This window comes from Globicephala melas, chromosome 13 (genome assembly GCF_963455315.2).
Source record: "Globicephala melas chromosome 13, mGloMel1.2, whole genome shotgun sequence".
NCBI lineage: Eukaryota > Metazoa > Chordata > Mammalia > Artiodactyla > Delphinidae > Globicephala > Globicephala melas.
Genome location: NC_083326.1, coordinates 58,922,515 through 58,944,266, shown reverse-complemented (window position 1 = coordinate 58,944,266; position 21,752 = coordinate 58,922,515). Strand labels below are relative to the sequence as shown.

Sequence of the window (21,752 nt, the reverse complement as noted above, 5' to 3'; positions counted from 1 at the left end):
GGTACAGGCTGGGAGAGCCCCACGTGCAGTGTGTTTTAGCCAAAGAGGAGCTCCCTGCACAGACACCATCTAAGGCCCACCTTGGGGAATCTGGAATACCTTCCTTCCTACTTCTAGAAAACATGGAGAAAAGAAGAGAAAGATTCAACAGTCAGAAACTTATACTTAATCACTTAAGCCTGATTCACAAATTTGGCATTTTCCCTTTGGTGCCTAGAAAAAACAACCGACCTGCTCTTCTTACCTATATCTTGAGTTTTAAAATGTTGATTTACAAGACATTCACACATCCCCTTTGTAGCAGCATTTAGATCAGTGTTCAGCTAGGAGGGACATTGTGGCTGCTGAAATCAGAGAGACTGATGGGTTCTGCTTTTCCTATTGTTTTCACATTAAAGTTACTTATTCCATGAATATTATGCTCCATGGGATCAGAAAGAAAGGATCTCACCTTTATTTTCTGTCCGTCTAGATATCAACATGTGGCTTTCAGGAGAGGTGGACTGATTTCTTGGTACTTAATGTTGATTTCAAAGACTGTATCTTTTCTAGTAAAATATTCTGTTATCCTGAGGTAAGAATCCACAAAACAGAACTAAAAAATGGTCATGGGGCCAAAAATATTAACTAAAAGATTCTGATCACTGAGGAAAAAAAATGAACTTGTTTGATTTGATTATAAAAAACAACTCTACAAAAGAGAGTCATGAATTTTCATGATTCTTTTACAACGAAGCAGCCAAGGAAAGCATCATAACTTAATGTGAAAATCAACTTTTTTTCTTTTCTCTTACTTTGTTTAGCTTTTGATGAACAACAATTTTTTTTTTTTTTTTTTTGCATTTCAATACCAATTTTTAAAAGGTACAAGGAAACATAGCTGTGAGGCTAGTTGGGTCAGGGAAAGGGTTCACCAATGGTGACTGTCTGACAGCAAATCTACTCCGGCTTTGTCAGTAGCTCTGAAAGGTATTCAGGTAGAGGTCCCATAGGAAGAATGGCTGCGGATTTTAGAAACCAAACAACATATAATTTTGTTGAATTTGCATTCACATAAATGCTAGCTTGAAAAAAAAATGCACCTGCTTGTTTCTATGACAATAGGCAGAGTGAAATCACGCTCATACAGATGTGATGATGACTGCCACCCCGCTATTGCTGTTATTTTTTTCCCTGAACAAGTCATCGAATTCTTCTCTGCTATCTATCAGTAGACAAAACTGTGTCACAGAAGTCTAAAGGCTGTTTTGCTAATGCTAAGAAACCAGAAGACATTATTCTGTTGTTATTCCCAAGACAATGTCTATCAACTCCACTAATTGGATCATCAGCGCTCTTCTATAATTCAGGAGTAAAATATTTTAGAGCTGGCGAGAACAGGATGCCATGGTTGCCTCCTGTCATATACAAATAATGTATATGACAGAACACTTACTGTTTTTAACAAAGGTGATTTTTAAACTATATTATAGTGTGGCTTTACATCCAATAACATGTAATCTGGAAGCATCTAAATCATGGTGAATATACATCCTGAAATTATACGTAATTCGAAAACTCATTTTTAATTTTTTTGCTTCTATTCAGTAACCATTATAACTATTAAAGGCATTCAACTTCTTAAAAGGCATGATGTTACTATGCATTTTTAAATACTAGTCTAGCTATCATAGAAGTTACAGTAAAAATTAAATTACTAACAAATGTATATACTACCTCATATAAAGTGATGACACCATAGGTTTGAATTGGTTCTCGCCATTGAAGAAATATCTTCTCTTCAAAGGTACTTCCTTGGATGGATTCAGTAAGAACAGCACCTGGAACTAGAAGGGGGGAAAAATCGATACATATTTAAGTAAACCAAAAACAAAATACATTTTTCTAGACTTGACAGGTTTTTAACTCTCTATTGAGGTGTAATATTTTAATAGATATATTCCATTTTCTTGCAAAAACCTGCAATTTAAAACCATTTTGGCTATACTGTCTTTATAAAGAAAAGAATTTCATCACATCTTCCTCTAAAAAGTTTGAATCAATTAGACAAAGCTCAGTATCATCTTGTAAATAAACTTTTTTATTCTTCAGAAATAAGGAAGGATGTGGAGCAATGCGAATTCCCACACATTGCTTGTGAGACCATAAATTGGTACAGCCACTTTGGAAAATAATTTGCCTGTATTCACTGAAGTTAAAGAGGCACATGTCATACGACCCAATAATCCCACCTCAGGTATATTCCCTAGTAATATTCTTGCACATATGTACTAGGAGACATAGACTAGGATGTCAGCATAGTAGCATTTTAAAATAAAACTAATAAATTGGAGACAAAAAATAGTTTAAGAAATTAGTTTATATTCACTCAATAAAATACAAAAACGACTGAAAATCGATGACAGCTTTATACATCATCACGGATGAATTCTATAACCATAACACTGAGTGATAAAAGCATGTCAAAGAAGAATATGTATGAACTCCTGGACTTATACTTAATATGTCTATGAAAAGTACACACAAAAGAGAAGTTCTACAAAGATGTGATGTAGATGAAATATTTTTAAAATATTTCGTTTTATTTATTAATAATAAAACAGATTTGGGAAAGTTTGATGCCATTTTTTAAAACCTGAAGTATGTAACACCTTTTGATTAGCGAGAAAATCTAATTGACATAAGGGAAGACAGAAATGTACTTGCCAATTTTCTACAAAATAACATACAATATTATTTTTAAAATATCATTTATCTCATATTCATTTAAATTAAGTTTTTGAGTATGCTTTATATGATACACAATTTAGTGTCTAGTGTGCCTATCCTATTTATAAACCAGTATATCTGTACTGCCTATAAGTATGCGTATATTTGGGGATGGTGCGATCAAACTTTTTGGTGATGGTGTGAGTAATCAAAAAGTGGTTTGAGAGGACTCAGGCTTCTCAATTTCAAATTTACTAAAAAGCTACAGTATTAGGACATCATGATATTGGCATAAGGATAGACAGATAGATCAGTACAACAGAACTGAGAGTACAGAAATAAAGCCCCACATTTATAGTCAATTGATTTTTATCGAAAGTGCCAAGAAAGTTCAGTGGGGTCAAAATAATTTTTCCAAGCGGTGCTAGGACAACTGGATATCCACATGTAAAAGGACGAAGTTGGTTTCCTACTTCACACCAAATACGAAAATTATACCAAAATAGATTAAAGAGCTAAATATAAGAGCTAAAACTACAAAACTCCTAGAAGAAAATATAGGTGTAAATATTCATGACATTGTATTAGGCAATGGTTTCAAAGATCTGACACCAAAAACAAAAATAAGAAAAGAAAATATAGATAAACTGTACATCAGTAAAGTGAAAAGCTCTTGTGCTTCAAAGGGCACTACCAAGAAAGTGAAAAGACAACACACAGAAAGGCAGAAAGCTTTTGCAAATCATGTATCGGTCAAGAGACTTGTATCTAAAATACATAAAGAACTATGAAATCCCAATAAAAAGATAAATAATCCAATTAAAAACGGGCAAAGGATCTGTATAAACAGCTCTCCAAAAAAAGATATACAAATGGCCAATAAGCACGTGAAAAGATGCTCAACATCATTAGCTAGCAGGAAAATGCACATCAAAACCACAGTGTGATAGCACTTCACACCCTCTAGAATGGCTATAATCCAAAGACAGATAATAGCAAGTATTGGCAAGAATGTGGAGAAAGTGGAACCCTCATACACTGCTGGTAGGAATGTAAAATCACAAAGCTACTTTGAAAACAGTCTGGCAGATCCTCAAATGGTTAAACACAGATAAACTTACCATATGACCCAGCAATTCCACTCCTACGTATATATCCAAGAGAGCTGAAAACATGTCACTCAAAGGCTTGTACACAAATATTAAGAGGAGCATTATTCATAATAATTAAAAAGTAGAAACAACACAAATCAAATCATGACTGTATAAACATATCTCAATAAAGTTTAAAATATGGGGGCTAAAGAAATGTTTGGTTAGCTTGTGGAGGGTATGAATAGCCCTCTAAGGGTTGGTGAGATCTCCTCAGATTAGAAAGACTGACCAGAATTACAAAAGGACTCATAGGCAATACACATTTGTTTAGTTGAGGGGCTACTTAAAGGTAGATCTAGGACATTTATATTGATAGTTATTCTAAACAGAACTAAGGAGAATTTAGCAGAAAAAAAAATCACTGATTCAGATAGGGGGGCCTGGGTTCTGATTTAAGACTTTCCAGTGAATAAACTGTGAAATTTGGGCAATGCACGGACCCTCCTTAGGTCTCAGTTGCCTCACTTCTAAAATGAGGAAGTTGGAGTAAGTTGACCCCTAATGTCCAAACTCTAAAAAATATATAAATGTGAAACTAATCGTTTGTCTTAGGTTGAAGGAATTGATGTGAAACTACATCGAAGCAAAGAAACAAGGTATTTAAGAAGTGATGACACTGGTGAGTTCTAAGAAAATTTGGATTCTGGGCTCTGAGACTAAAATGCTCATCACAATCAGAAGTTGGACTACGATGGGCCATGCCAGAGAAAGCTCTACTAAGTCTCAGACTTCCCTGGTGGTGCAGTGGTTAAGAATATGCCTGTCAATGCAGGGGACTCGGGTTTGAGCCCTGGTCCAGGAAGATCCCACATGCCGCGGAGCAACTAAGCCTGTGCGCCGTAACTACTGAGCCTGCGAGCCACAACTACTGAGAACGCGAGCCACAACTACTGAAGCCCGCACACCTAGAGCCCATGCTCCACAACAAAAGGGGCCACCGCAATGAGAAGCCCGTGCACCGCAACGAAGAGTAGCCCCCGCTCGCTGAAACTAGAGAAAGCCCACGCACAGCAATGAAGACCTAATGCAGCCAAAAATAAATAAATTTAAAAATAAATAAATAAAATAACAATTTTAAAAAAAAGCTCTACTAAGTCTCTTCCTCTTGACCTTAAAAGTGTTTATTTTGATGTCATCAGGTTCCTCACAGGATCAAGATAATTATGATGCATGTGTGGCTCTATTATTTTGTGATAATATTTCTGAACTGAAAATATTTAGTAATCTATGTACAGACGTAAAGAGGGTGAAAACTTAGAAAAAAACAAATCTTTGGTTTCATTCGATTAGTATAAATGAGAGTAAAATTTAAAAAAAGAGAGACTGTCAAAATTATGTTGAACAGAGGATATTTTAAAAGGATGAATGTAATAAAATGTATTGGAGGGCTTGTAATCATGAAAATGTTAATAACAGGAAAACCTAAATGGGATTCACATAATTGTTGTTAGGTCAGGAACAGATCAAGTGAATTAAAATACCAGAAGAGTTAGTTAGATTAGGGAAACTGGTACCTCACAGGAACTTAGGTCTGGTGCCTTTTTTAGAAGTTCTAGGAATTCATGATTTGGGATATAGAACCATAATATCTAAGTTAATGGAATTGAGCCCTATAGTGTCTAGTGACACTCTTAACAGTAATAAAAAGATAATTTTTCCCACATATTTTCTGATGAAATAAATAATATTTCAATAAAAATATACTACAATAAAACTCACGATGTACAACAAATTGTAGCCTTTGTTAATGGCAGATAAGTAAAGTGACACTTCAATTCTTTTTTCTTCATGCTCGGTAGGTATTAACAATTTTTCTTTTTCTGTCTTATTTGAAGTCTTTTTTTTCTTTTGCTCTTGTTAGGAAATATAATTTGAAATCAAAGTTTTTCTAATGAACTGGATGCCAGTGTGCTATGTAAACAATAGATTTTTATTTGGAAGTAATGCATGCCCCAACTCCAGGGACTAGCAAGATAATTTAAACACACAAACAAAAAAGTGACTTATTTAACCTTATGTTTTAACAGCACTTAACAGAATTATTAGCTCATGTAAATTCGAAATCCAAAAGTATTGGTGAGTTCATGCTTCAGCAAAACATCTCTCATCTCTAGAAATGACTGCACTTGACTTTCCTCTCTCACTGATGGAAACATTACTGTTGATTTAAGCCTGAATTAAATGATTATCAGCAAATTTTACTATTTTATTTAAAGACTAATAAGTATTTTGAGTGCTTATTACCTACTCAATACCATGCAAATTGCTATAGAAGAAAATTAGATGGCTTCTTCTCTCAAGTGGTTTACAGTTAAGAGGAAAAAATTATATATAACATAATGAGAGAACAAGAAAGGGTCACGATAGGGCTTCCCTGGTGGCGCAGTGGTTGAGAGTCTGCCTGCCGATGCAGGGGACACGGGTTCGTGCCCCGGTCTGGGAAGATCCCACATGCTGTAGAGCGGCTAGGCCCGTGAGCCATGGCCGCTGAGCCTGCGCGTCCGGAGCCTGTACTCCGCAATGGGAGAGGCCACAGCAGTGAGAGGCCCGCGTACCGCAAAAAAAAAAAAAAAGAAAGGGTCACGATAAGTTCCTCTGAATTCTTACAATAACAATAATAACGCTCACCTATTAAAAGGCCCCTCTCTGCAGCTACAAATAGCACTCGATGGAAATGGCTTCTAACCCTAATATGCTGGAGAACTGTATTATTCTTGCTTCTCAGATGAGGAAATTAAGGCTCAGAGATTTAAAGATCTTGTCAAGTGCAAATGAGGTCAGAAGGATGAGAGAGGAATGAGGGTGAGAGAGTTGAAAACAGCTTCATGAAGGACCTGAACTTGAGGAGAACTCTGGAGGGTCATGGAGGAGATGGAATGTAGGAAGCCAGGTGGGGAGGATGTGCAGAGGAGGACAGACAGTGAAGGAGCACTCAGGATGCGTGGAGTGTGGCAGCAGGACCAGCACCAGGGCACGTCTCTGCAGGATGCACTGTCAGGGAGGAAAAGCTACCTGGTCTAGAGCCTGAGCCTGGAATACCGAGATATGGGTAAAGAGATTCACTGACGGCTCTTGTGGAGAGAGTAACATGATGCAAATGTATTTTAGAGATTAGTTTAGGGAACGAGTAGAGGGCACTGGAATTGGACAAAGCTGAAACAATAAAAGGTTAGAAACTACTACAGAAATTTCAGCATAAAATCTGGATATAGGTAGTGGAAGTTGAGAGAAAGGAACAATCTATTATCATATTATGTGAAGTAAGTCAGACAAAGACCAATATCACATGATATCAGTTATATGTGGAATCTAAAAAAATGATACAAATGAACTTTTTGACAAAACAGAAATAGACCCACAGACATAGAAAACAAGCTTATGGTTACCAAAGGGGAAAGGTAGGGGGCAGGGAAGAGATAAATTAGGAGTTTGGGATTAACAGATACACATTACCGTGTATTAAATAATCAATAAGGACCTACTGTAGAGCACAAGGAACTATACTTAATATCTTGTAATAACCTATAATGAAAAAGAATCTGAAAAAGAATATATATATATATATAAATGAATCACTTTGCAGTAAACCTAAAACTAACACAACACTGTAAATTAACTATACTTCAATTAAAAAATGATTGTAAAAAAATACCTCAAGGCAGAAAGGTAGAATAGACAGTAATATCAATGTTTATATAAATAAGGCCTCTAGAATACTAATGATCATATTAGTAAGTTCTTAGAAGTACTCTGGCACATAGAAGTACAGGCCACAGTTTCTGGAACCAGACATCTGGGTTTACCATTCACTTTTCTGACTCAGTTTCTTCATATGAAAACCAGAAATATAATAAAAATAATTAAGTCAAAAAAAAAGAACAATCTAATATTTTGGAAGTAGCAACAACAGGAGTTAGGACCAAATTAAATACAAAAATGCAGGAGAGGAAGGGGCCAGAAAAGACCTGCTGACAGTGCTGAAACTTTCTTGAGTCTCTCCTGGGACACAAGGAAGAGCTGGTAGAAACAGAGATAGGGCTTCCATGCTCAGCCTAGACTGAGTGACTCATATCAACCTATACTTCTCACAAAAAAAACTGTAGTGAAACAACCACTTGAGAGCAACCAACACAGGCAGGACTTGAGGGGCTACAAAAAAGAAAAGAGAAGATGTGGCCGAGCTTCCCATTTACTCTGGCTGTTTCCATGTTTTTATTTTATAGCAATATGCCTGGTGTTGCATAGGTCATCAACACTCAAAAATACCTTGTCAGCTCTTTAAATGAAAAAATAGTGTTGTGATAAACATTTAACACATGTTACAATCAATAAAGATCATAATCAGCTGCTTGAAGAGAAAAAGGTGAAATCTATTTTTCCCAGGAATAAGCAAGTGGCTCCCCATGTTGTTTGCCACTTACTCTGATGCCTGGCAAATGAATTTTAAACGAAAGACACGACAAACTACCGCTGTATTTTATGTGCTACACGGACTCACTATTGTACATGAGAGTCCCCTGTATAATCAGTGTAAAAGCACATTTACACCTATGCTATGGGATTCCAGGTGTCATTTTACCATTTTAAATTATTTTAGAGGCTTAATGCAACTGTATATTTGCTTTTTTTGATGAGTTGCTGGTGACATGCACTGTCTATTTATTAAATTCTTGGTTACTGGGGTCATATCCAATTACTGCATTGTTCCTATGGAAAAGCACGATCTATTACATAACCACCGACCTAATGAGGTAATTTCTCAGCACTGTGCTGAACAGCAAGGGCAGCCTCTATTTGGGGCTGAATTTTTATCTGAACTATGAAAAATGTTTCAGAATGCTGTTTGAATAAGCATTTCTTATAAATAATCGAATACCCGGAACAACAGTTCTTCAGTCCAACATGATGATAAAACTTGAATGAAGAACTACTTAGAGCCATACAGAATAATCATATGTAGAAAAGTAATTATATGACTCATAAAAATTAAAATAAGCTTCTGGATCTTTATTCCCTTTACCCCTTTTAATCAGTGCTTCAGTATACAGCAGCACAGATATACATGTGTGTTATTCAACCCAGTAAGTAATTCTTCCTTCCATTTTCAGTGTAAAGATCTCAATTAGAAAGAAACATGAGCTGCTTTTTAAAAAGACTGTCTGTTTCCCATAAACATAACACTTGAAAGTACTCACGATCTTCATCTGTCTGTACTACGAGTTCTTGGCTCTCCTTCCGTCCCTCGGGATTCATGAGGATGAGTTTCACACTGACGTTGGTGTAGGGGGAGAGGTTGGTGATGGTGTGTTGAGGGTGTGAGTTATCCGTGTCCCAGCTTACTTCTTCTCTCACTTGTTCCTGCCCTCCGACCTTGTAACAGTAGTGGACTGTGAGGTTGTAACTATGGCAACGAGTCACGTTATACCCAAATGGCTCCCAGCGGAGAGTGATTTGTCGAGATTTGACTTCGACGACTTCCAATTTTCTTGGGCCGCGCATGGGATCTAAGATGCAAAAGAAGGAAAAAGAGAACATGAGAGAAAATAATAATAAAAGTTCCAGTGAAGCCCAGGTATCACAGATAATCCTCCTTATCCCCAGTATCTTGTCTTCTCTTCTTCCATATGAATAAAACACCTAAATCTTAGACGGGCATGAGGCCACCCAGAATAAGGACTAAAATTTCCAGTCTCTTCTGCAGTGAGGTCTGTCCTTCTACCCAAGTTCTGGTGGATAGCATACAACGTGAGACATCAAGAATGGATTCTGGGCAGTGTCTTTGAAAGGAAGGGGCTCGCCATCCTTGTTCCTCCTTCCTTCCTATTAGCTTGATTGAGGATAGGGTGTCTCACGCTCATGCAGCCATGATGGACCATAATGTGCTTAAACATTAAGAATTCAAAGCAATGATGATGAAGAACCCAGGGTTCCTGATAATCACCGCACTACCATACCATCCCTGAAGGGTCTACTTCCAAAATTTTCATTAGAGAGAAATACAGTGCTTTTATCTAAGGCTCCTTCCTCTGGGGCTCTGATACACAAAAGCAGTCTTAATGCTAGTTGATGTATATATTTTTTATCTTTTTAAGATAATTCATCATTATGTAATTGGAAAACAGAGTAAAAGCTTGAGAAATCAGAATGAAATAATACAATGATTAAAGAGTATAAACTTCTGAACAGAACTCCAGGCCTTTTTGGGTTGTGATTTGCAGAGAATTCCACACACTCAATGCTGAAGTAGTTCTTTACTACCCCTGATCAGGTCTTGGTGTTGTTTCTTAGTCCAAGCTCCAGGGACAGAGTTTCGAGCTTAGAAATCTAAATGAAACGCAGGGAATATAAGCATTCTGATGGGCTTAAAAGGAAGAATATATACAGAGAAGGCTTTCTTTTTATACATATTTCTTCTTTTATTGAAGTATAGTTGATTAACAATGTTGTGTTAATTTCTGCTATACAGTGATTCAGTTATACATATATATGTATATATGTACACGTTCTCTTTTAATATTCTTTTCAGTGTGGTTTATCATAGGATATTAAATATAGTTCCCTATGCTATACAGTAGGACCTTGTTGTTTATGAGAAAGCTTAAACTTGTTTATGAAATGATGATGAAAATACAGTAATACTAACTACATAACATTTACTGAGCCCTTATTATGTACCTTACACTGTTCTAAGAATTTACCTTTCACAGGTTTGGGGAAAACCTAATCTAAAATACTTTGCTTTAGTATATCCATACATACAATTGATCTATATATTTTGATTTTTGTTTTCCTGAATGTGGTCACCATTTATGAATATAAAGAGATCTATAATTGGAAAGTGAAAATAAGCATGAAAACTTGAGAAATAATAGCTACCATGGGTAGAAGGACGTGCTCCCACTCCCTCTTGTGAGAGCACCAGAATCACAACTAACTGCTGAACAATCATCGACAGGAAGACACTGGAACTCACCAAAAAGGATACCCCACTTCCAAAGACAAAGGAGAAGCCACACTGAGGCAGTAGGAGGGGCGCAATCACAATAAAATCAAATCCCATAACTGTTGGGTGGGTGACCCACAAACTGGAGAACACTTATACCACAGAAGTCTACCCACTGGAGGGAAGGTTCTGAGCCCCACGTCAGGCTTCTGAACTTGGGGGTCTGGCAATAGGAGGAGGAATTCCTACAGAATCAGACTTTGAAGGCTAGCGGGATTTGACTGCAGGACTCTGACAGGACTGGGGGAAACAGAGACTCCACTCTTGGAGGGCACACAAAAAGTAGTGTGTGCATCGGGACCCAGGGGAAGGAGCAGTGACCCCACAGGAGACTGAACCACACCTACCTGCTAGTGTTGGAGGGTCTCCTGCAGAGGCGGGGGGTGGCTGTGGCTCACCATGGGGACAAGGACACTGGCAGCAGAAGTTCTGGCAAGTACTCCTTGGTGAAAGCCCTCAGGGAGTCTGCCATTAGCCCCACCAAAGAGCCTGGGTGGGCTCCAGTGTTGGGTCACCTCAGGCAAAACAACCAACAGGGAGGGAACCCAGCCCCACCCATCAGCAGACAAGTGGATTAAAGTTTTACTGAGCTCTGCCCACCAGAGCAACAGCCAGCTCTACCCACCACCAGTCCCTCCCATCAGGAAACTTGCAAAAACCTCTTAGATAGCCTCATCCACCAGAGGGCAGACAGCAGAAGCAAGAAGAACTACAATCCTGAAGCCTGTGGAACAAAAACCACATTCACAGAAAGACAGACAAGATGAAAAGGCTATGTACCAGATGAAGGAACAAGATAAAACCCCAGAAAAACAACTAAATGAAGTAGAGATAGGCAAACTTCCAGAAAAAGAATTCAGAATAATGATAGTGAAGATGATCCAGGACCTCGGAAAAAGAATGGAGGCAAAGATCGAGAAGATGCAAGAAATGTTTAACAAAGATCTAGAAAAATTAAAGAACAAACAACAGAGATGAACAATACAATAACTGAAATGAAAACTACACTGGAAGGAATCAATAGCAGAATAACTGAGGCAGAAGAACAGGTAAGCGACCTGGAAGACAGAATGGTGGAATTCACTGCTGCAAAACACACTAAAGAAAAAAGAATGAAAAGAAATGAGGATAACCTAAGAGACCTCTGGGACAACATTAAATGCAACAACATTCGCATTATAGGGGTCCCAGAAGGAGAAGAGAGAGAGAAAGGACCCGAGAAAATATTTGAAGACATTACAGTCAATAACTTCCCTAATATGGGAAAGGAAATAGCCACCCAAGTCCAGGAAGCGCAGAGAGTCCCAGGCAGGATAAACCCAAGGAGAAACAGGCCGAGACACAGAGTTAGGAAATTGGCAAGAATTAAAGACAAAGAAAAATTATTAAAAGCAACAAGGGAAAAACGACAAACAACATACAAGGAAACTCCCACAAGGTTAACAGCTGATTTCTCAGCAGAAACTCTACAAGCCAGAAGGGAATGCCATGATATACTTAAAGTGATGAAAGGGAAGAACCTATAACCAAGATTACTCTACCTGGCAAGGATCTCACTCAGATTCAATGGAGAAATCAAAAGCTTTACAGACAAGCAAAAGCTAAGAGATTTCAGCACCACCAAACCAGCTCTACAACAAATGCTAAAGGAACTTCTCTAAGTGGGAAACACAAGAAAGGAAAAGGACCTACAAAAACAAACCCAAAACAATTAAGAAAATGGTAATAGGAACCTACATATTGATAATTACCCTAAACGTGAATGGATTAAATGCTCCAACCAAAAGACAGAGACTTGCTGAATGGATACAAACACAAGACCCATATATATGCTGTCTACAAGAGACCCACTTCAGACCTAGGGACACATACAGACTGAAAGTGAGGGGATGGAAAAAGATATTCCATGCAAATGGAAATCAAAAGAAAGCTGGAGTAGCTATACTCATATCAGATAAAATAGACTTTAAAGTAAAGAATGTTACAAGAGACAAGGAAGGACACTACATAATGATCAGGGGATCAATCCAAGAAGAAGATATAACAATTATAAATATATATGCACCCAACATAGGAGCACCTCAATACATAAGGCAACTGCTAACAGTTATAAAATAGGAAATTGACAGTAACACAATAATAGTGGTGGACTTTAACACCTCACTTACACCAATGGACAGATCATCCAAGATGAAAATAAATAAGGAAACAGAAGCTTTAAATGACACAATAGACCAGACAGATTTAATTGATATTTATAGGACATTCCATCCAAAAACAGCAGATTACACTTTCTTCTCAAGTGCTCATGGAACATTCTCCAGGATAGATCACATCTTGGTCACAAATCAAGCCTCAGTAAATTTAAGAAAATTGAAATCATATCAAGCATCTTTTCTGACCACAATGCTATGAGATTAGAAATGAATTACATGGAAGAAAAAGTAAAAAACACAATGACGTGGAGGCTAAACAATATGTTACTAAATAACCAAGAAATCACTGAAGAAATCAAAGAGGAAATCAAAAAAAACTAGAGACAAATGATAACGAAAACACAATGATCCAAAACCTATGGGATGCAGCAAAAGCAGTTCTAAGAGGGAAGCTTATAGCTATACAAGCCTACCTCAAGAAACAAGAAATATCTCAAATAAAAAATCTAACCTTACCCCTAAAGGAACTACAGGAAGAAGAACAAACAAAACCCAAAGTTAGCAGAAGAAGAGAAATCATAAAAATCAGAGCAGAAATATATGAAATAGATAAAAAGAAAACAGTAACAAAGATCAGTAAAGCTATCTTTGAGAAGATAAACAAAATTGATAAACCATTAACCAGACTGATCAAGAAAAAGAGGGAGAGGACTCAAATCAATAAAATTAGAAATGAAAAAAGAGAAGTTACAACAGACACCACAGAAATACAAAGCATCCTAAGAGACTACTACAAGCAACTCTACGCCAATAAAATGGACAATTGGAAGAAAGGACAAATTTTTAGAAAGGTATAACCTTGCAAGACTGAACCAGGAAGAAACAGAAAATATGAACAGACCAATCACAAGCAATGACATTGAAACTGTGATTAAAAATCTTCCAACAGGGGCTTCCCTGGTGGCGCAGTGGTTGAGAGTCCGCCTGCCGGTGCGGGAGACACGGGTTCGTGCCCTGGTCTGGGAGGATCCCGCATGCCGCGGAGCAGCTGGGCCCATGAGCCATGGCCGCTGAGCCTGCGCGTCCAGAGCCTGTGCTCTGCGACGGGAGAGGCCACAGCAGGGAGAGGCCCACGTACCGCAAAAAAAACCAAAAAACAAAACAACAAAAAAATATCTTCCAACAGGGTTTCCCTGGTGGCGCAGTGGTTGAGAGTCTGCCTGCTGATGCAGGGGACATGAGTTTGTGCCCCGGTCCGGGAGGATCCCACATGCCATGGAGCAGATGGGCCTGTGAGCCATGGCCGCTGGGCCTGAGCGTCCAGAGCCTGTGCTCCGCAACGGGAGAGGCCACAACAGTGAGAGGCCCACCTACCGCAAAAAAAAAAAAAAAAAAGTCTTCCAACAAACAAAAGTCCAGGACCAGATGGCCTCACAGGTGAATTCTATCAAACATTTAGAGAAGAGCTAACACCCATCCTTCTCAAACTCTTCCAAAAAACTGCAGAGGAAGGAACACTCCCAAACTCATTCTATGAGGTCACCATCATCCTGATACCAAAACCAGGCCAAGATGCTACAAAAAAAGAAAATTATAGACCAATATCACTGATGAATATAGATGCAAAAATCCTCAACAAAATACTAGCAAACAGAATCCAACAGCACATTAAAAGGATCATACACCATGACCAAGTGGAATTTATCCTAGGGATGCAAGGATTCTTCAATACATGCAAATCAATCAATGTGATACACCATATTAACAAACTGAAGAATAAAAACCATATGATCATCTCAATAGATGCAGAAAAAGCTTTTGACAAAATTCAACACCCATTTATGATAACAACTCTCCAAAAGGTGGGAATAGAGGGAACCTACCTCAACATAATAAAGGCCATATATGACAAACCCAGGGCAAACATCATTCTCAATGGTGAAAAACTGAAAGCATTTCCTCTAAGATCAGGAACAAGACAAGGATGTCCACTCTCAGCACTATTATTCAACATAGTTGTGGAAGTCCTAGCCACGGCAATCAGAGAAGAAAAAGAAATTAAAGGAATACAAATCAGAAAACAAGAAGTAAAACTGTCACTGTTTGCAGATGACATGATACTATACTATACACAGAGAATCCTAAAGATGCTACCAGAAAACTGCAAGAGCTAATCAATGAATTTGGTAAAGTTGCAGGATACAAAATTAATGCACAGAAATCTCTTGCATTCCTATATGCTAATGATGAAAATATGAAACAGAAATTAAGGAAACACACCCATTTACCATTGCAACAAAAAGTATAAAATACCTAGGAATAAACCTACCTAGGGAGAGAAAACACCTGTATGCAGAAAACTATAAGACACTGATGAAAGAAATTAAAGATGATACCAACAGATGGAGAGACATACCATGTTCTTGGATTTGAAGAATCAATATTGTGAAAAAGACTATACTACCCAAAGCAATCTACAGATTCTATACAATCTCTATCAAATTACCAATGGCATTTTTTACGGAAGTGGAACAAAAAATCTTAAAATTTGTATGGAGACACAAAAGACCCCAAATAGCCAATGCAGTCTTGAGGGAAAGAAACGGAGTTGTAGGAATCAGACTCCCTGACTTCAGACTATACTACAAAGCTACAGTAATCAAGACAATATGGTACTGGCACAAAAACAGAAACATAGATCAATGGAACAAGATAGAAAGCCCAGAGATAAACCCACACACCTATGGGAAACTAATCTATGACAAAGGTGGCAAGGATATACAATGGAGAAAAGAGAGTCTCTCCAATAGTGGTGCTGAGAAAACTGGACAGCTACATGTAAAAGAATGAAATTAGAATACTACCTAACACCATACACAAAAGTAAACTCAAAATGGATTAGAGACCTAAATGTAAGACCGGACACCATAAAACTCTTAGAGGAAACATAGGAAGAACACTCTTTGACATAAATCACAGCAAGATCTTTTTTGATCCACCTCCTAGAGTAATGGAAATAAAAACAAAAATAAACAAATGGGACCTAATGAAACTTCAAAGCTTTTGCACAGCAAAGGAAACCATTAACAAGATGAAAAGACAACCCTCAGAATGGGAGAAAATATTTGCAAATGAATCAACGGACAAAGGATTAATCTGCAGAGTATATAAACAGCTCATGCAGCTCAATATTAAAAAAACAAACAACCCAATGCAAAAATGGGCAGAAGACCTAAATAGACATTTCTCCAAAGAAGACATACAGATGGCAAGAAGCACATGAAAAGCTGCTTAACATCACTAATTATTAGAGAAATGCAAGTCAAAACTACAATGAGGTATCACTCAGTTAGAATGAGCATCATCAGAAAATCTACAAACAACAAATGCTGGAGAGGGTGTGGGAAAAAGGGAACACTCTTGCACTGTTGGTGGGAATGTAAATTCATATAGCCACTCTGGAGAACAGTATGGAGGTTCCTTAAGAAACTAAAACTAGAATTACCATATGACCCAGCAATCCCGCTACTGGGCATATACCCGGAGAAAACCATAGTTCAAAAAGACACATGCACCCCAATGTTTATTGCAGCACTATTTACAATAGCCAGGTCATGGAAGCAACCTAAATGCCCTTCGACAGACAAATGGAGAAAGATGTGGTACATATATACAGTGGAATATTACTCAGCCATAAAAAGGAATGAAATTGGGTCATTTGTTGAGACGTGGATGGATCTAGAGACTGTCATACAGAGTGAAGTAAGTCAGAAAGAGAAAAACAAATATCGTATATTAATGCATATATGTGGAACGTAGAAAAATGGTACAGATGTACCGGTTTGTAGGGCAGAAATTGAGACATAGATGTAGAGAACAAACGTATGGACACCAAGGGGAGAAAGTGGGGGTGGGGGCGTGGTGGTGGTGTGATGAATTGCGTGATTGGGATTGACATGTATACACTGATGTGTGTAAAACTGATGACTAATAAGAACCTGCTGTGTAAAATAAAAAGAACATTATTGGAAGAGTAGGATATAATAAACAAGGATAGCGTTTATTAAAGCTGTAATTGGTATAAAAAAATAAAATCATTGATTAGCAAAACAAAACAAAACAAAACAAACAAAAAATAGCTACCACGTACTGTGTGTGTACTTACTATGTGTGAGTTGTTTTGTATATAATCTCTATTCCTCCAAACAATTCTGTGGCTTAAGTACTATTCTTCCCAATATAGAAATGAAAAAATTGTGGCCACGGTGGGTTCAATAACTTGTCCAAGGTCAAGGTTTGACTGTGGCTCTGAATTCATATGTCTGGTAATGAAATAGCATATGTTTCATTATCAAATCTACTGCAGAGCCTCTACCAAAATAAAGAAAATTGGATAAAAAGAAATCAGGATGTAAAGATACTTAAAACTCCACCTGACACATTACCAAAGAATGTAAACTATAATAAAGGTCCTGTGTATCTCATCTTGGGACAAAAGTGCTGGGAAGAATCCTTCACCTTTCTCCTTCTGGTTCCATAGAAGAGGGGTCCAGGCCACGTTCCCCGGCCCAGCTTTTCCAGACAACCACACATACACTTTGTAGCTACTGGAAATTTGTCTGGACTATCATTGAAGTTCATATCTTGCTTTTTATTTGTGCATAAATTCCTTGTTTTCTTCATCATTTGGGACCTAGAGAGAACTTAGAGATGTCCCCTTTCCCTGTGACCTCCAACAAATGAAAAAGTTTCATGTGAAATAAGGCTCTGGGTTTATATTTGTGAGATGGGATTTATCGGCCAGGTATCTGTCCAAACCATAGCACGAGGTTAATAATGACCATTCATGCTATTCTATCCTGTAATAACTCTAGGAACCAAGGACAAATGAGAAAAAATTTCCCAGGAGAATCCTGAGTGGATGATTTTCATGGAATGTTCCTTTTTACCAAATCAATTTTTTATATTTAAATTACCAGTGTTAGGGAAAATATAAATAAGTTACTTAGCAATAACACTGTAGGTGTTTTTCAGTCTAGTGACTTTTTACCATTTAAAGGCAATGTTTAATTTTATATAATGCTTCATTAGTTGAATGTTTACAAAAACTTTTAATAAGCTCCAGATCCCTTATACAAACAGATTAACATGCATCTCTTTGACCCTTTCCTTATTAATCACACGTCTCCACAAGGACTGTTCTAAGGTTTTCATCAATTTTACTTACTAAATGACTGAATGCTTCAGATATTAGTTTCAACTAGCAATGCAGTCCTAACTTAATTTCACTAGAAAAACTACTTTCTCTTGCAGAAGGAAGCCTGCATCATTTTAATACACCTTAGCCAAGAACACACACAGGTGAATTAAGCCCCAGGACTAAAAAACACAGGTTCTATGTGTTTACTGGCCAAGTTGTCTTGAAATGCATGCTCCCCTCCCCTCTATTACCTCTCAGAATTCCATCACAGTAAAATTATGCCCTTCTGTAAACTTGCCAAGTCAAACAGCTAAGCCTAGCACCATGTCCATGACCAAGCCTCCAGAGCCCCTACTGTCATGAGTGGTATTAAGATACCAGAGATAGAGGCTGAGTTCTGAGTCTTAGATGGAAGGAGGTTGTGGTGTCCGGCTTGCATCTTATTCCCAGTCAACTGAAACAAAATCGAGTTAGAGAAGAGATTCCAAACAGAGTATTTCTTTTAAAAAATATTTTAGGGCTTCCCTGGTGGCACAGTGGTTGGGAGTCCACCTGCCGGTGCAGGGGATACGGGTTCATGCCCCAGTCCGGGAGGATCCCACATGCCGCAGAGCAGCTGGGCCCGTGAGCCATGGCCGCTGAGCCTGCGCGTCTGGAGCCTGTGTTCCGCAACGGGAGAGGCCGCAGTGGTGAGAGGCCCGCATACCGCAAAAAAAAAAAAAATTATTTTATTGGAGTAGAGTTGATTTACAATGTTGTGTTAGTTTCAGGTGTACAGCAAAGTGATTCAGTTATACATACACATATATTCATTCTTTTTTAGATTCTTTTCTCATGTAGGTTATCACAGAATATTGGGTAGAGTTGCCTGTGCTATACAGTACGTCCTTGTTGGTTATCTATCGTATACATGGTAGTGTGTATGTGTTCATCCCAAGCTCCTGATTTATCCGTTCCCCCCACGTTTCCCCTTTGGTAACCATAAGTTTGTTTTCGATATCTGTAAGTCTGCTTCTGTTTTTTTTTTCTTTTTAAAAAGTATTTTAATATCATTTCCAAACAGAATATTTACATCTGTGCCCTTTGTGGACCTTTGCCTACTATAAGTACAGTTCTGTTGTGTCTCTTAATATGTCACTACCAACATGGCGGAGTCAAATCCTATCAACAAGGGGAGGGATGAGTCCTAAACGCTTCTCCCTTTAGTCAACAGCTTAAGAGAGAAGTTGAATCAACACGACGATGCAGGCGACACAGTCTACTGTCTCTTGCCAGGGCCCAAAGGCAAGCGCTAAGTGAGATGAGAAATGACATCTGATAACACAGACTGAATGTCCTGGGCTACCAAGTACCTGTGATAATATCCCCTTTGACGACAGCACTGTTAGGCTATGTCCAGTGACTAAGGGCGTCTGACAACCCTGTCAACTCATGCTAAGCAAACTGCCGGATTTCACTACTCCTTTTCTCCTTTCCTTCTTCCATTCTGCAAAACCGAGCTCTGATGCAGTGATGGCTTCTAATGATTACATCTTAATTTGGTGTTTTATAGCACCTTCATCTTCAGTGTTTCCGCCGGAACCGTGTCTATTAGTGTGCTGCAAGCTCTGAACGAGGCATTCCACAGGGACACTTCCCCTAGTGAGTTACGCTGACGATCGCCGAAGACTTTGAAGGGCATTGCTGTCGACATAGAACACACTGCGGGAAATAAACAGCAACTTCATAGATAGAAATGCAGAATTTCAGTCGGCTAACTGCAATTCACAAGGCATTTCTGGGAGCAAAATGCAAATACTGCTCCCCAAATTTGGCATACTATTACTACTATTCCACGTGCACAAAATAAATCTCTTAAGAGTCAGATAACAGGGTAGTTAATTGTATTTACTAGTTGGAGGATATCTGCCTCTCTTTTCTTACAATCCTAAAGATGCTTCGGAGGATGTGTGTGGATTCCAAGGCCAGTTCTCTTCACATCCCCTTGGCCCGCAGTAGGATGGGTAAATGAAGGCCCCGTTGGCACAAGTCATAAGGCCAGCGGATCCAGTCTGGGCCTACAGGCTCACGACAAGAGACCGGAACGGTGTCCCTGAGGAGTGCGGTGGCTGTCACGCCCGCAGCCTAGGCAGGGAGCTCCCGCCGATTCCCTCGCTGGCACCACCGGCAGCATCTTTCCTTCTGTTCTCTTTCTGCCAGTTCGAGCCAGGTTTCAAGCAGAGGTGTCTGACACTTGCAATCCTGACCCGGGGGACCAGCGAGCCGGTCCTAGCCTCCGGCACTTTGGCATCCTATTTAATCAGGGATCCCGCCTCCTTCTACACTCAGGCCTCTTTTTCTACGGATAAGGGCAGAGACTGACTGATAGGATCAATTTCCATTGCAGGTTCAATTCACAGCTCATTTCTCTGGAACTCTGCTCTTTACCTTTCATTACTACTACAGTGCTTTTTCAGAAACTCAATTTCAGAACCTGTGAGATAGATCTGGGTGTAATTTTAGAATCCTGTCATTGATAATCAAAAACACAGATTACAAACCAAGGCTCCTGCTAACAGGTTTCTCTCTTCTGCCTCTTCATGGACTTGCCAGAGGTCTATTACAATAAAAGGAATAACAACCAGAATGGCACGGTGGGCCCCTTTTGTCATCTTCAGCTACTGAATTTCTGCCTTGCCAGTCACACAAACTAATAAGGTAATAGCTTTATTTACTTTACTATTCAGTTAAATCAGAGCAGAGACCTGGTTAACTAGTATTTTATCTTGGCCTACCCAGTCATTTAATATTCCTAAGCAGCAAAGGTTCCAGGCACATGGCACTGTTTGCAAGCAACATAGCTATAGTTTTTGAATTAGCCGATGTTTTCCATAGTTTAGAAAGTACCCTTTGTGCGCAGTTGAAAGTTCTGAAATATATCAACCTTTAACCTACAGCATTATATACCTGTGATGTAATTAAATAAATGAAAACTTGTCATAAGAATGACATGAATTTGAATAGCCTCTTCCACCAAAATACTTTTCACATTAGTAATTCTTACATCATGATTAGAATCAAGAAACGCACTTGAAAATGATCTATTCTTAAATATACCACACAGTCCTATATAAAAGAATAGTTTCTTCCTAAAAAACAAGCTGAATTTCAAAAATAGTACGAAGAGCTGAAAAAACAGTCACTGAATAAATGAAGGCAAGGGCAGCCATGCCAAGCCTCACACAGAAGCAAACATTTTCCCAGATCTCCTGGTTTAGGAGGGACACATTCTTCACAATGTCTTTCCTGTTTTCCAAGTGGTGGTTTGGATTCAGCCTAAATCGTAAAGGTAAGTGACCCACTACATTATGTTGCTGGGAAATGGACTCTCCACGTATCAATTCTACCGATGATTCTAATTTTGATCGTTGTAGAAAGGTGGAATTCCTATTCATGTCTTATGGGAAATGTAAAGATTATCTTACATAACAAATTACTAGGACACAGACCAAGGTGAGAACAGAGACCCTCTCAGGCAAGAGGGTAAGGCT

The 21,752-nt window shown here is 38.5% G+C and overlaps 1 protein-coding gene across 7 annotated transcripts in view; it reads right to left on the bottom strand.

Annotated features, from left to right (window-relative positions):
- PTPRM (protein tyrosine phosphatase receptor type M) overlaps positions 1–21,752 on the bottom strand; it is a 745,966-nt gene that overhangs the window by 309,182 nt on the left and 415,032 nt on the right. For all 7 annotated transcript variants that reach the window (XM_060310545.2, XM_060310547.2, XM_060310546.2 and 4 more), the window contains exons 8-9: positions 9,059–9,367; positions 1,717–1,826 (exon numbers count right to left, since the gene is read on the bottom strand). In XM_060310545.2, coding sequence (XP_060166528.1) covers positions 1,717–1,826; positions 9,059–9,367 — 419 coding nt within the window. The remainder of the gene's footprint in view (positions 1–1,716; positions 1,827–9,058; positions 9,368–21,752) is intronic.